Below are 14,405 nucleotides of genomic sequence, written 5' to 3' on the forward strand. Positions count from 1 at the left end.
TAAATATGCGATCAAACGTTGGTTTGTGGTCCCAGCCATTCACCCTCCACTATATCCGCTGAAACCGAGGCTTGCTGAGCCTCCCAGGGGCGTTGTCATGCACATCCATGGTCAACACGGAGCCAACGGAGGTAATGATGAAGGCAGCTGAGGCAAGTAATGGACGCGTAACCATGAGATCGAACATCGCGGCACCCACAGGGTGACGTTAAAAGCTCTATCCATATGGCGTGACATTGAAGTAGCAGCAGCTGCAGCAGCCACCCAACCTGACGGTAGGCAGCCAAAAAAAAAACATTCGCTTCAAGAAAGGCAGCCCTGAAGCAATTACTGCGCTAGGCGGCTCTAATATGTCCTGAGACTGTGACAATATCCTCTGAGGCTATGGCTATCACGTTTACATAACGGCCTTGCTGTGACCTTCACAGTTCACGGAATACCTTTGTTCTTTTGAATTTACTATTTGAGAACATGCGCAGACTCTATAAATGTTTACTCTGTTCCGATTCTGTCATCTTTGCAGATAAACGTTATCACGGTATTGTGATTGTACGATTTTGACACCTAATGATATTTAATTGCTATTGGTGGAGCCTAACAAAGCGCGCAAAATTAGAGAATACTACATCTCCGATTTTATCGCATAGGAACAGCATAACTTTTTCAATGCTGAGCACAATTACAAATTCTCATGCGTTTCCTTGGAACAGTCACCCAGGATCACGCGGACCCGCAAAGTAACGATCCTATTATCTCCCCAGCGAACGTCCATTAACAGAGAAATCCACAGGAGAGAGTCGTTCGCGATAATTTAACGCCTGCTGCTGATGACGATGCAGATTCAGCAGAAGGGTTCTTCGAAACGGCTTAGCAAAAAAATACCATGTTAAGGTGAGTGGCTCCCAAAATATTATTCTAACGCTGTCATAAGATGACAGTGGAGAAGATTCCTTAGCGTGCGCAGTACTTGCTACGTCCGACTTCAGTGGCGCAAATTTTTACAAAATATCGACAGAAGTGATGATCCACAATTATAAGCATATGATTACGCCAGTTTCTTCGATTTAAACGAGTGTGCCACCGTCCCTTCATTCTAAATCTCGTCCATCTCCTTCGACATATCGGTCACAATCATGCGTCTGATGCAGCAAGCCCCGCTTTCAGCCCTACTACATCAACAAGCATTTTGGTAAGCTTCCTGTAGATCATGCAACTGCAAATAGAATGTTCCTGCTTTTACGGATTCCGCATAAAAATGTATAATGGAATGTGGCACGCTTTGAAAGAAGTAATCATGCGTGCTCAAGCAAAACTTACAAATACAGAATTGAATGCCAATGTGGGTTGCGCACACGCGTGCCAATATAGCATCTTGGGGCACAAGAGCACAGAGAGCTTTTTCTTATGAGAAACCAAAGCCTCTCATAGTGGACTATGGTAATGAGGAAATGGTGACGCCGAAGCAGCCACAAGGACGGCCAAACCTCAGCAATAATAAAGTTCATGCTAGTACGGAGAAGCCCTGTCGCCAGCGGCGCCGGACTGGCGCTGCTGCGGTTTCTGGGTGTAAGCAGCACTGGTGGTTTCCGAAGGCCGTAGTTCCTTGAATATCACTAGAAAATGTGATCTTTCCTCTTAAGGCCACATTTCGGTGCCTCTGATTTGGTCTTCGTATGCCTGCTTTTGACCAGTAATGTGACTTGAAAACAGATTTTTATGGAGGTCATTTTTTGTTATATTTTAACACCGTGGTTGTAACGAACCTTACAGTTACTGAGGCGCTGCCACCATATTAATTTATGTAATATTGAAACACTGACCACTTATGCGTTTGTGTGCAGTAGTACTGCAGTGCTAGTGTCAAGTAGGAAGTGTCGTTGGCTTGATTGGTGCAGAATTTGCTTAAATTACATACTCCTTTCAGCTCTACTATGAATTTTCCTGTGTCATCTTATATTTTAATAATGCTATCTCCCTCTCATAGGTCGAACCTACGGTTCTTGCACAATGAGACCTCCCAATGTATATGTATGTAAATTTGTAATATTTCATGCAATCTTCTCAAATCAAATCTGGAAAAGTAATATCTTGATCATACGGTTTGTATGTACAGTAAGTTTCAGGTCTTCTTCATTATTTAGCGAATATGACAAACAAGCGTTACTTATCGAATATGCGGCGTACGCAAGCGGAGCTGCACGATAATGGAACCGCTCATAGAATCTCGCCAAATGAAATGTCAGAAATGTACTGAACGCTTTGGGCAATGCTCTCTCGTTCTTTCACTTTTTCTACAGACATATTTACTGCTTGCTTATAGGCTTTGAGGCAGAGCTTACTTGTAAGAGAATTCGACAAGCTTTGTCTTAGCAATGGGACAAGAGTGGCCAGGTGGCAGGTAAAAAATGTGCTTCTTTACTGTCTAGATGGTTTGGCGTCTTTTCGTCACTAATGATAATCAAGCAGCTGACAAATGGCAGAAGCTCTAACAATACCAATACCCTGCAGAAGTGCACCAAGACGACCGTAGTCCAGTTGTCACAGACAGAACAAAATAATTTCACTGACGTCAGGTCTATGCAAATTTTTCGACATGATCTCATCGAGCTGCGACCTTTGCCGTCATTGAAAGCCTCATCGAGTAACGTTTAGGAAAACGGCACCCCCTATTTTTTCTGTGGACACCCTCAAGACAGCGGTCAACGAACCTTGCCGAGTGTTACTCCGAGCAGCGAGCACGAGGGGCTGACAGTGCAACCTTCTTGGCAGCACGAGGCGAAACGCGTTCTCTGAACTTGGCCGCTTGGCCTCTTGTCGTTGTGTTCGTCATTCAGAGCACGGTGGTTACGGAGAATGCCCTTTCCCACCCTTTGGGAAGACCGGCGGAAGAGGGAGACAGATAAAGACTTGTCGAAAACACGTATTCTGGCCTTCGACTCTCCATCACAAAAGCTGATAGCGTATCTACACGAAAGTCTGCTGTGACATTCAATTCCGTCGCGTGCTACTTAGGAAACCCCTACGGAATAGGAGGTCCGCACAGTCTTGCGCAGCCAAATGCATCCCCGTATTTTGTTCTTCGTTTTCAGGAATGTCTTAGCGTACCGCAAGAAACCAAACTTAGTCAATTACAAGTTATGGCAAGGACAATTTTTTTTAATGTATCATGCACTCAACTTTATCACAGTGCTAGTTTAGGCGCATTGCTAAATAATAATAGCCGTTGAACCCATAGGCAATATGAATGTCACGCATTACCTCGTCGAGTTTTTACCCTAATTCTACGGCGCTTTTCGTGCAAAATTGGTAATGGGTAACAAGAGTCGCAAGAAGTAGAAAAATTAAGCGATGTACTAAAGGAGAGAGCCGAGGCAACAGACAAACAGGAAGGAAAAGCAAAAGATATTTTATTCCTTGTTTGTGAATATATTTTTGGATGAAAATATTTTTATTTAAAAAGGAAGCAGAGAAAGCGCCGACGGAATGGTCTGCATATTTTGAATGACGTTTCTGCATTTATCAGTCGAGCCGCCCGACTTAGGCACTTCTCTGCTGTGCTTATGTGGGTGTTTTTCTAACGTTCCACGGTGGGAGCAGCACGTCTAGAACCGCATTGTCCTGTGCTCTACGCTGTTGTACGGGACTGGCGGCCTCGCATTATTACACAACTTCCCAAATAAAAATACAAGTCGGTTTCGGCACTTAACTTGGTAGAACAGTAAACGAGGAACCCAGAAGAACGGCGATTGTTCTGCAAACATATATTTCTCTATAATTCTGCCAGAGCGAATTAGAGATAGCACTACCAGAAATCTTTATTTTACGCTTTCGTGTGTTTACTTATTCTTGGCTGTGTCCTTCCTGCGTTTGTTTCCTGCGCGAGTCAACTTGATGTGGTCCCCAGTTTGCCAAGTAAAATCGAAGTATATATCACAGGTGTACTTATGAGATAGACCTTATTTCATTTTTCTTTCACAGGTTTACGCGCCCCTATAGCGAATGGTGAGAATTATGCCTGTACTAGTAAAAGTGCACCCGCCCCTCCTTGCATAGAAAAGTTACCTTGGGGGTTGAACCGCCCCCCCCTCCACCCCCCCCCCCCCCCCAACGAGAAGAAATACGGAGTACGTGCCAGGGTAGAGGTATTTTAAGGTAGCTATATTCAGCGCGTACTTTTTTTTTTCTTTTGGTTTCATATCAAGCGCACAGTCTGTAGGTAGCCCCTGGTGATTTTCACTGTGGTGACACAAAAACATGCTTCTGCCATAACTCTCCCCCCACACAAACACACATACTATATTTTATTTTTTTATTTATTTATTTATTTATTCCGTACTGCCAGCCTGTTTTAGAGGCCCTAGGGAGGTGTGGGATATACATAAAGGCTTTAACAACCTAATAATATGTGAAACACAAGAAAGAAAAAGAAAGAAAAGAAAGGTGGAAACAAGCAAAACATCATCTTGGTACAATGCAAAAAAAGAAACAACAATAAAAAGGAAGGAAGATATCAAAGAATTCTGCAATACAGTACACGTTTACACAATGGCTTATACAAATACACAAAAAATATAAGGGCGTCCTTAACATGATATGATCTATATCACATAGTATATGGAATAGGACAGAAATCGTGGGAAACGTTTCAGTTCATAGATTAATGAGTGCGCGCACAAAGGACGATAAGGTTGAGCTTTGAAGAACGTGTTCAGGCAGGGCGTTCCAGTCATGGATGGTTCGGGGGAAAAAGGACTGCTTAAATAATGTGGTATGGTGCGAATGCTCGTCTAACTTGAATGAATGTGATGAACGCGTTGGGCGCCGGCTACAAGGGGTAATATACCATTTTTTATCTAGCTTTACATGCTCCCGATGAATTGAATGTAACATTTTGAACCTCTCTCGATACCGTCTTACCTCTAGGGTTTCCAGGTTCGCCTCCTGTAAAAGACCGCTAACTGATGTGTGACGGTGGTAGGAATTAAAAATAAACCTGACTGATTTCCGCTGTATCATAATAGGATGGGGGAAACGTCTTTCGGCAGGCTTTACTGGCGACAAGCGCGTAACCATCCAAAACAGAAGCACCACTTTCTATTGATGAATGCTTGCTTGTCGGGTTTCCTTGCCAATATAAAACGTGTGAACCAGCACTTCTTAATGGTTCATTGGCGTGGAGAACTAAGCGGTTCTAACGCGGTGAACGCAAGGTTCGAAACGAAATATAAGCAGCTCGCTGACCGTGACCCTAATTTCCCTTCCGCCGCCGAGGTGGCATAGGGGCCATGATGTTGCGCTGCTAAGCATTGGGTCGCAGGATCAAATCCCGGCCGCGGCGATCACATTTCAATCGGGGCGAAGTGCAAAAATGCCCGTGTTCTATGCATTGGGAGCACAGAACACTGTGAACACTGTGAATGTGGAGTCCCCCACTACGACGTGCATCATAATCAAATCGTGGTTTTGGCACGTAACAACCCAGAATTCCATTCGATTTTCCCTTCTTTTTTGATGCGCCTTGCGAGTATGGATTCCAAACGACAGCACTTCAATGCGGTAAAAGAAAATCGCAACCTGACAAGTGCTACCGCATGCTGCAAGCGTCCATTTGAGTTGAAATGAAAGACTAATGGCAGCCGATTTTTTATTCTTTACAGTACGTGACTCATTGATATCGATCAGCAAGGGTGAAGTGCACCTTCTGCTTCTCATTTTTTGTTGCGCGCTAAAGGAATGGCCCAAAAGCATCACTGTTGTGACTTTTGTTTAGTCTCCTCTGGTGTTGAAGTGAATCGGAATGTGAACATGGAATACAACTAGCCTCCATTTTACGTGTTTCACATCAGTAAGTTTTGACACCGTAATATGTTTGGAGCCAGGGAAAGGCCCAGCACAGCTATGGCGGTACGCATTTCCAATATGAAATACAAGATCATAAGTCACTTGGTAGTGAGTTATGATGGCACACTCACTTAGGCGCTTTCAGATCCAAAGCTTGTTTCTGTCAATCATTCACGGGCACTACGAGGAAGTGCTTCATTATTGCTTCAAATTGATCCTGATAGCATTTGACGGCCAGAACGTTAAGCTTACCCAATGAAATCTTAAAGTAAGACGCTTCGATTTATGCGGATCCACAATGTTATCACAAACCTGGGCGTTGTGTTGGTCATGACGCGGGGTGTCAGCATTTCCATATTTGTGGGAGGAGTTTTTCTATCACCGCAGAGTTCAAAAGGCAGATGGTGGTGACGACATACTACTAGGCAACGTAGAAATAGCGCAGGTAGCCAAAGTTGTCCTGCCTCGAAAGTTACTAAAGGCAGCTACTCCCCTTTGCTGGGTAAGCTTGTGGCCGCACCAGCTGATAGCGACTACCTCTGCCAAGACATGCACTTTTCCTTCAGTTGTGCGCAAGTTAGGAGATTTTTATCACCACAGCCCGATCACGCCAGCGGCTTCCCAGATGGTATAAGGGCGGAGGCTGCCGGCTCTCAGCCATGTCACTCTGGGCATCCGTGAAGGTACGATGAAGACATTCGTGCTGTTGGCGCTCTTCGGCGCTGCTGTGGGTGAGTGCTATGACCGTGTGAGACTGGTCTTAGAACTAGGATAAGCTCTAGAAATTGCTTCAGCGCAGAACTATAACCGTTCGTCAAGAACACCACTAAGTTCGTAGGGAACATTGAGCCGCTGAACTCCGGATGGAAAGGACACCTATCAAGGAATCCCGCGCGTGGCCACTTCCCTGTCTTGTTTGCTCCATAAAATAGTTGGCTGACGCCGCGCTTTGTGGCCTATCCATGAACCAGTGCCACAACGAAATATTACTGATGAAGCCAGGGGCAAGAAGCGAACGACAGGCCAGAATCGTGTCTCTACTTTCTTGATGATGATGAGTTCGACTCGCATTTTGTTTGAAACGGGACGGTGATAATACTAAACTAACCTGCTTTACCTCATCCGGCTTTACTACATCTACTGAAGTTCTCCGTTTTGGTTATCTCTCCACAAAAACCCCTATGTCTATATTATGCAGTTACATATATATGCCTGTAACAAGCACGGCTCTAATCTCTTCCGTTCTTCCACCAATACTCTAAAACTCTCTCGCTTATCTCTACCTCTGACTAGTAAATATTTCCATCCACTTTGAGTCTTGGCGCTTCTGGAAAGCGATGTTCCCTACGGTTTTTATTGGTTTCATATTAGCTCTCCATTACTAGGTACTGGTTTCTCTTCGGAATGTTGCTGCTGTAGACACATTCCTGACTACGTTAGAAATGTTTTACCGGGTAAGCTTTTGCCGTGAAGGAGCGATGGTGGTCCTTAAATAGCAAGGCACTGCCTTTTGGTCTACTGCAGAAATTTTCTCCCCTGGTTCGTTGTGTGCCATATTTATAATTCTTCTTGGGCATGTACTGCCACAGAAGTCATATAGGCGCTCCAAGGTAATTTTCACCGTAAGCGTCGCGGTGGCGTTGCGCATATATTTCGGCATATCTATGATATCAGTTTACCTACGCCGTCGGTTGTATTGCTTTGCTTCACTATTCAATCACTAAAGTTACTCATACAATGTCGCGTTCTTGACAAGACTATACCTCACAATGTTGAGAATGACATCCCGCAAGCACATTTTGTAAACCGACATTCACAGCGCGTGCACTTTATGCTAAATCTTCTCAGACTACTATTACAAGTAAAAAGGACTGCCAGTGCTCAAACCTGAAAGAGATATAATTTTGCTGATTTTGCTGACCGGATCTTTATGGGCAGCACAATTTGGCGACGGCGGTCGCTTTGGCTTAACTGTAATTAGGGTGTCAAAAAATTATGTGGTTTTTACGTGCCAAAACAACTTTCCGATTAGAAGGCACGCCGTAGCGGAGAACTCCGGAAATTTCGACCACCTGAAGTTCTTTAACGTGCACCGAAATCCAAGTACACGGGTGTTTTCGCATTTCATATTTCTACACCATTATATCAATAAAGTTGCTCATACCATGTCTTACGTTCTTGACTAAATTATACCTCACAGTTCTCTGAATGACAGCCCGCAAACGAATTTTATAAACAAACATTCACAGTGCGCATACTTTATGCTAAATCTTCTTTGATTGTTATTAAATATACGAAGGGCTACCAGTGCTCAAGCTCGAAAGGCATATAATTTTAATGTACCGGATATTTATAGGCAGCATAATTTGGCGACGGCTGCTGCTTTGACTTAATTGTAATTATGATGTCACGCGCCTTCCTAAACGAACTCACTTAGATAGCACCACTAGTTTATTATCTTTATTGCAGTTCCTTTATTTCCTTTCTTTGCTTGTTTTCGAATACTGCAGGCCAGACAGGCACAAGCAGGAGTGGAATGTCAAACAAATATTAGAACAAATGCGGGTTCAGAAGAACGAGTTAAGAAAATAGGCTATGCAAATAGTTAACACGCGTAAAAAGTAATGGCAACAAATAAAATAGACTAAAGCAACAACATCTGTTCCAGTGATTTTCAAAATTAGCCGCCTCAACAATGGATTTACGAAGAGAGTTTCCGCAGCAGATTGTGCGTGGAAAAAAAGCTGTATTTAAATGCATTGGTTTTAGAAGACATAGATTTTATTGCATGATCATGTCGAGTCTTTCGGGCATTTCATGAACCTTCGGCTCTTCTCTATCTTAATTTAAGCGAAACAGTCTAGCAACTGATGACATCGAAAGGCCATGAAGTCCTATATGCAGATTTGAGTCACTTCTTTTCACAACTACACAAAAAAATTCACTTTGTCGGCTTCACTTTATCTCCCGGTCCCATCGTGAGCGGAGCCACCAACTTGATCTTGGGGAGCCTTCGGCTACCCTAGATTTCAGTTCTTCGGAACTCAAATAAAGTTCTTGTCATGTCCTGTCATATGTCGAGGATCACGCAGTTCGCAGGAACGAATTCACACCAACGCGCGCAGCTCTCAATATTTTTGGTATAATGAGGGCACTTCCCTGCTATCATGACAGCGAGGTCCAAGTGCAAGTGAGTGCCGGTTGTCGCCGATGCTACTCTACAGTCCACGAGACCAATGTTTAGCCTCCCATTGTGTGCATTATAGTAAAAATAAATTCCACTGATTTGTGTAAGCTAGTCTAGAGGTCCGGCCGCATTCCGAATGTACATATTCCGGAGCTTACCAGTCGCATAATGCTGTGAGTAACTACGGGCACACGCTTCCCACAACACGATTCTCTCAAGTTATAGGCAGGGAAAAACATTAAGTAACACTACTTCACCTGGCGTGCTCACGGGAATCCTCAAGTGAGTGCTGGGATGTTGCTAATGCAAGTGCTCCGCACCACACTGTCTCAAATGCTGCCGTGTCTGGCCACTGACGCAGCCATAATTTAAGTTCTGGTCAATGTCTATTTTACTTTTTTGATAGGCTGCTAGCTACCTTTAATCCCCCTACTTCTCTCATTAAAGTTAGTACCTCTCTATTACGCTCTATGACTCTCTCTCTCTCCCTGTTTTTATCTTGCACAGTGACCAAAAGTTTGTTCAAGCTTCAGGCCAATAGATTATATGGTAATCGTGCGATGCGGCCAAGTGTATGGCGATGATTTCGGGTTCAGTCGCTTTTCAGCTAGCGCATGCGACGAGATGCGCACTTTGCTTCCTGCTGAATCCATGCCGCGCCGTCAGCGCAAAAGATAGCATTCGTGCTCGAAGCAAGTTCATTCAAGGCAGTCAGTGAAAGTACCAAATTTGCTGCAGATTGATGAGCCGAAGTTAGATTACTTGATTCAAGAAAAAAAAAGAAAAACAAGTAACTTCATTTGAATCGACAATGTTCAAAACAGATCACAGAGGTGACTTGAAAGGGCTATCTTGCAGCCGCCGGCGATTTCGACAAGCAGTGCGTGCCTTCGGCTGACCCTGGACCTTGCAAGGGCTACTTCCCCAAGTGGTGGTACAATGTGGTGTCGGGCAAGTGCGAGCAGTTCATCTATGGCGGTTGCCAAGGAAACGACAACAGATACGACACCCAACAAGAGTGCGAGAGGACATGCGCCGCTGGACCAAGTAAGTTGGCATCCATGCAACGTTTGCTTCAACATTTCTTTATTTTTTTTACACGACCATTTTCGTGACTTTTGTCTATCACTCTTCCGCAACAATTCTTACTCGCGAAAAGATGATCAGACCATCAACTTGCAGCAGCCTTGTTTTCGTAGGACAGTAGCGAACGAGACACGTACAACAGAAAAGAGGCTTTATATGGCAGAAATCAAGTTTGCTCTTTTGCCTCACGAAAGCTGCAGCAAGTTAAAGAATCAATGACTCGCTAGTTCAAGCCTTGGTGACGATCAGTAAGGCTTCAGTGACAAAAAAGCTCCCGTATGCATTTCATATGAAACCAGCAAAATAGAAAAGACCTCTGAGCCTACTACGCACCAAAGTGGGTACATAGTGTGGGAGGCTGTGATCTCAGGGATTCCACTCTGAAATGAATTAGGCGGCAGCGAGGTGGTTTGTCAGGTGGCCGCGGTTTACTTTTTAGCAGCTAACACACGAAGCACACCTTATATGTACGCGACCATTGTATGATGTGGCACCTTTAAACAGAAAGTTCCGTCGCAGCGGAAATATACCCTGCGAGTTGACGCAGTTACCTGCAAATAGCGGGACGGTGGCCAGCTGGTGCCATGAAAACGTCTCAAGAATAAAATGTCACCAGTTTCGACCGAAGGTCGAAGCTCTGACTGCGACAGCAAGTTTTAGGGTTGGGCATGAACTTTTCGGACAGTGTTCTGAATATACGCAGATCCGACTAACACGGATGGGACATCCACGGGTGCGCTAAAATTTCTGGCAACCTTAAAATCATTACCACGCCATGTACGACCTGTAATGACATCGCACAGGAGCCGCTTTGCTACCCGCACGGAGACGAGCCAGTAAGATTGCTTTCATGTTTGAGCGCCGATATTGTTTTGCACTTGTAGTATTTAGCAGTAGGAGAATATTGAAGATGAAACGCATGCGCAGTGTGCGGTATACATTTCACGACATTTGTATCTCGGTTGCCATTCTCAAAGTTCTGAGGAATAATTTAGTCAAGAACATAAGACCTGGTATGAGCAACTATAGCCATAGAATAGTGTAGCAATACAACCCGCAGGTACCACATGACATATGGCATGGCATAGCGTATAGCAAATATATGCCTAAATGTATGCGGAGCCCCTCAGCACCACTCGCCGCGACGGGGATGGTGACCACGACAGCAAAAATTCCCTGAGAGCGTCCATTACATCTGTCAGAAGATAACGGCGACAGACAGATCTCGCATTCTACGTACGTTGGAACAGTTTATAAAAACTAAGCATCCTTCTGTCATAGTCTCGCAGTATGACTCGTTCGGTTTACGAGTATTGTTTCTGGCGCTCACGAGATATGCGGTGAGCAGTCAAAGAATTCGGGCGATTAACAAAATCATATTTCGAACTTTCAAAACGAAATATTAGTTTTATTCATGTCACAATAATTCGAAGCATTTAATCACTGCATAAATAGGCAAGGCAATAGGCTCTTGGTCGCATGCCATTGTCCAAGAGAGCATTTCTCACCACCTATCATAGTCAGTTTTTCTGGACACGTACCAACAAGCGCCCCAAGTATCTGCCGCCTCAGGCTAGCGCGTTTTCAGTGGATCGAGCGTGTTTTTCGAGAATCATTAAAAGTACAGGTCGCTCATTGAAAAAGACAGGTCACAGAGATGTTCTAGAAAAGTCACACGAGCCAAATACACCGGTTACGCTGTGGGAAGCAATGATTTTCTTCCCAGAGCAGTTAAAGGACCAATTTAAAACAGTAAAATAAAAAGAGAATACCCATAGAGATATATAGGGCTCTTTAGAAGATGCCTGGGGAAGCTCATAGTAGGGGAGGCGTCCTTTTATTTTTCTTCTCGCACGAATGCGAGATGTCGTCAAAGCGACCATTTCATTAGTGTAACATTTGGCATTAGCTGCCAAGTTAAATTTGGGAGTGGGTCAACCTAAAATTCGGCGGTGGGCCAGCTTGAGATTAGTAAATGGTCAAATTAAATTTGTGAGTGGGCCAACGTGGAATTTAGGGGCGGGCCAACTTATATTTGGAGGTAGACTAACGTAAATTCGGGGACGTGCGAAGTTGAAACCTGTGAGTCGGTCAACCTAAATTTGTGGGTGGGCTGGCAGAAATTCGAGGGAGGGCCACTTGAAGTTTGAGGGTGGGCCAATTGAAATTTGAGGGTGGGTAATTTGGAATTTCCATGTGGGCCAACTTAAAATTTCGAGGTGCGCCAGCTTAAATTTAGGGGTAGGTCAACTTAAAGTTTCGAGGTGGGGACTGGCCCCACTAAAATTTGGTGGTGGGCCTACTTGAAATTTGGGTTTGGAAGGGGTCGAGCTAGTTACATTTGCGTGTGGGACAACTTGAGATTGTGGGGTGGCCCAATTCCCTTCTGAACGCTGCCGAGCATCCTTCGAGTTGCGAACACCTCGCGGGCAAGCGAACGCGTTTTCTTTTTGCCTTACCGAGGCGCAGTGAGAATGCAGGCGAGAGTGTGCGTGGACAAGGAAGGCCATTGACCATTGTCCAATAACGTCTACGCTGTTATCTGACCATTGTCCAATAACGCCTAAGCATTCTTTGGCGCCGGAAACGTCACGGGTGGATAGACGCGCATAGCTAGAAAAAGCAAGTAAACAGAACGAAGCAAAAACGAAGTCACAGCCGAGCCAAACCATGCTTACGCATTGTAGACAATTCCCACAACTGTAGTGTAAATTAAGACGCATAATTCTCTAACTAACATAATATTTCTAATCAACTTTTTATTAATTACATTAGTGAACGTATTGCAACGCACAAATTGAAACCAGTGATTTCACAAGGCACATTCAGACTGAATTGTCAAACGAACACCAATTTTACAATAGCGCTGCTCTATGCTAACTTATCAAATATTTATTATGTATTCTCATGCAAATAATGCCTGCCTCTAAGAGTAATGTAGCTAATGACGAATGCTCCCTACAGGAAATATACCTGAATATTTTTTTTCTTGCCGAGTTTCAGTATTCAGCACGAAGTTTCTCGCTAAATGTATTCTAGCGACACTGGACGACAGGCACCAACCGTCATTTGTTGGTTCAGAGGAGGAACACTCAATTAGGAAGAAGTTTGGCACGCGGCTCACTGTCTTTTCAAAGCAACTTCAGATGAGGTAGCCCCTTGCAAGATATCAAGCTGCAGTAGTGTCACACAGCAGCAAAGCAAACGAAATGTACGCCTATGGGTAACATATGGTGAGTCCTATCTCTACGAATTGAAAACGAAGCCTTTGAGGGCTTGGACTGAAGTCCACTTCCTGTTTCGTGGTTGGGCTTTCCCACCGATTGCTGAAAAATTTCCTGCAGAATATTTTGTTTTCTTTTTGTTGATTATGCTTATTCATGATGCGTTTTGACCATCCATATAGAAAATAAACATGTTCTCCTGGGTATTCATTTGTCTCGTCCTTAAAGGTTTAAAACTCCTCGAAATCCTCGTAAAATATAATGTATAACGCGATTGTTTAGTGTCACTAACGGGCACAAACCACGCCCCCATCGGTAATGAAACCGGCCATTTAGTATTACTAACGGTATGAAAAAAAAAACATTTCTGAGAAACATTCTGCGAATACAGGTCTTAATTTCGCGCATTTTGTGACAAATGGCCGAGGATAACCATTTTATTTGACACCTAACGTAATCTGGCAGAGCTGCTTACTGCTGTGATCAGTGTGATTCGGCTGGCGTCATCATTCTTACAATTGCTATGCAGCGTATCCATCATGAACCGAGCGACGTGCTAGCCTTATCTTTGTTCTCAAACCTTGCGTATTAAACACTGGCCAAATGCCTGGCTTGAAAAAGTGCACAAGGTGGCCGTAGATAAGTCGAAATGTCTAATACTTATCAGCAACGCCCTTTTGGTCGGCGACCTTTCTTTTTTCTTCTCGCACGAATGCGAGATGTCGTCAAAGCGACCATTTCATTAGTGTAGCGTTTTGGCATTAGCTGCATTGTGCTAGCAACAATACTGTTACAGGCCCTTCCCGTACATTTGAGAAGGCGCTAAGCGAGGCGTCAAATACGATGGTCGGAAAGGCGTTGTAGTTGCTGTAGACGCGCAGTCTTGGCTTCGCATTCACCCTACGTGTTGTGAAAATATTTTCCCTTACTTTCGCTTGCCTCATGCGCGCCACAATTTGGCGGAAATAGGGGGATACTCCGACGTGTCTAGCGTTTGGGTGATCGTGAAGCTGGTGGGTAAGAGTGGCCGCAGGGAATGCAAACAGAATTTCGGGACCGTCGTAGTT

The 14,405-nt window shown here is 44.3% G+C and overlaps 1 protein-coding gene across 1 annotated transcript in view; it reads left to right on the forward strand.

The window, feature by feature from the left end:
- The first annotated feature begins 6,529 nt into the window (after positions 1 to 6,529).
- The window catches only part of LOC142588719 (uncharacterized), a 144,252-nt gene continuing 136,376 nt past the window's right edge, over positions 6,530 to 14,405 (forward strand). Inside the window, exons 1-2 of the mRNA XM_075700534.1 lie at positions 6,530 to 6,572; positions 9,887 to 10,075. Coding sequence (XP_075556649.1) covers positions 6,530 to 6,572; positions 9,887 to 10,075 — 232 coding nt within the window. The remainder of the gene's footprint in view (positions 6,573 to 9,886; positions 10,076 to 14,405) is intronic.

This window comes from Dermacentor variabilis, chromosome 7 (assembly GCF_050947875.1).
Source record: "Dermacentor variabilis isolate Ectoservices chromosome 7, ASM5094787v1, whole genome shotgun sequence".
Classification (NCBI taxonomy): Eukaryota; Metazoa; Arthropoda; class Arachnida; order Ixodida; family Ixodidae; genus Dermacentor; species Dermacentor variabilis.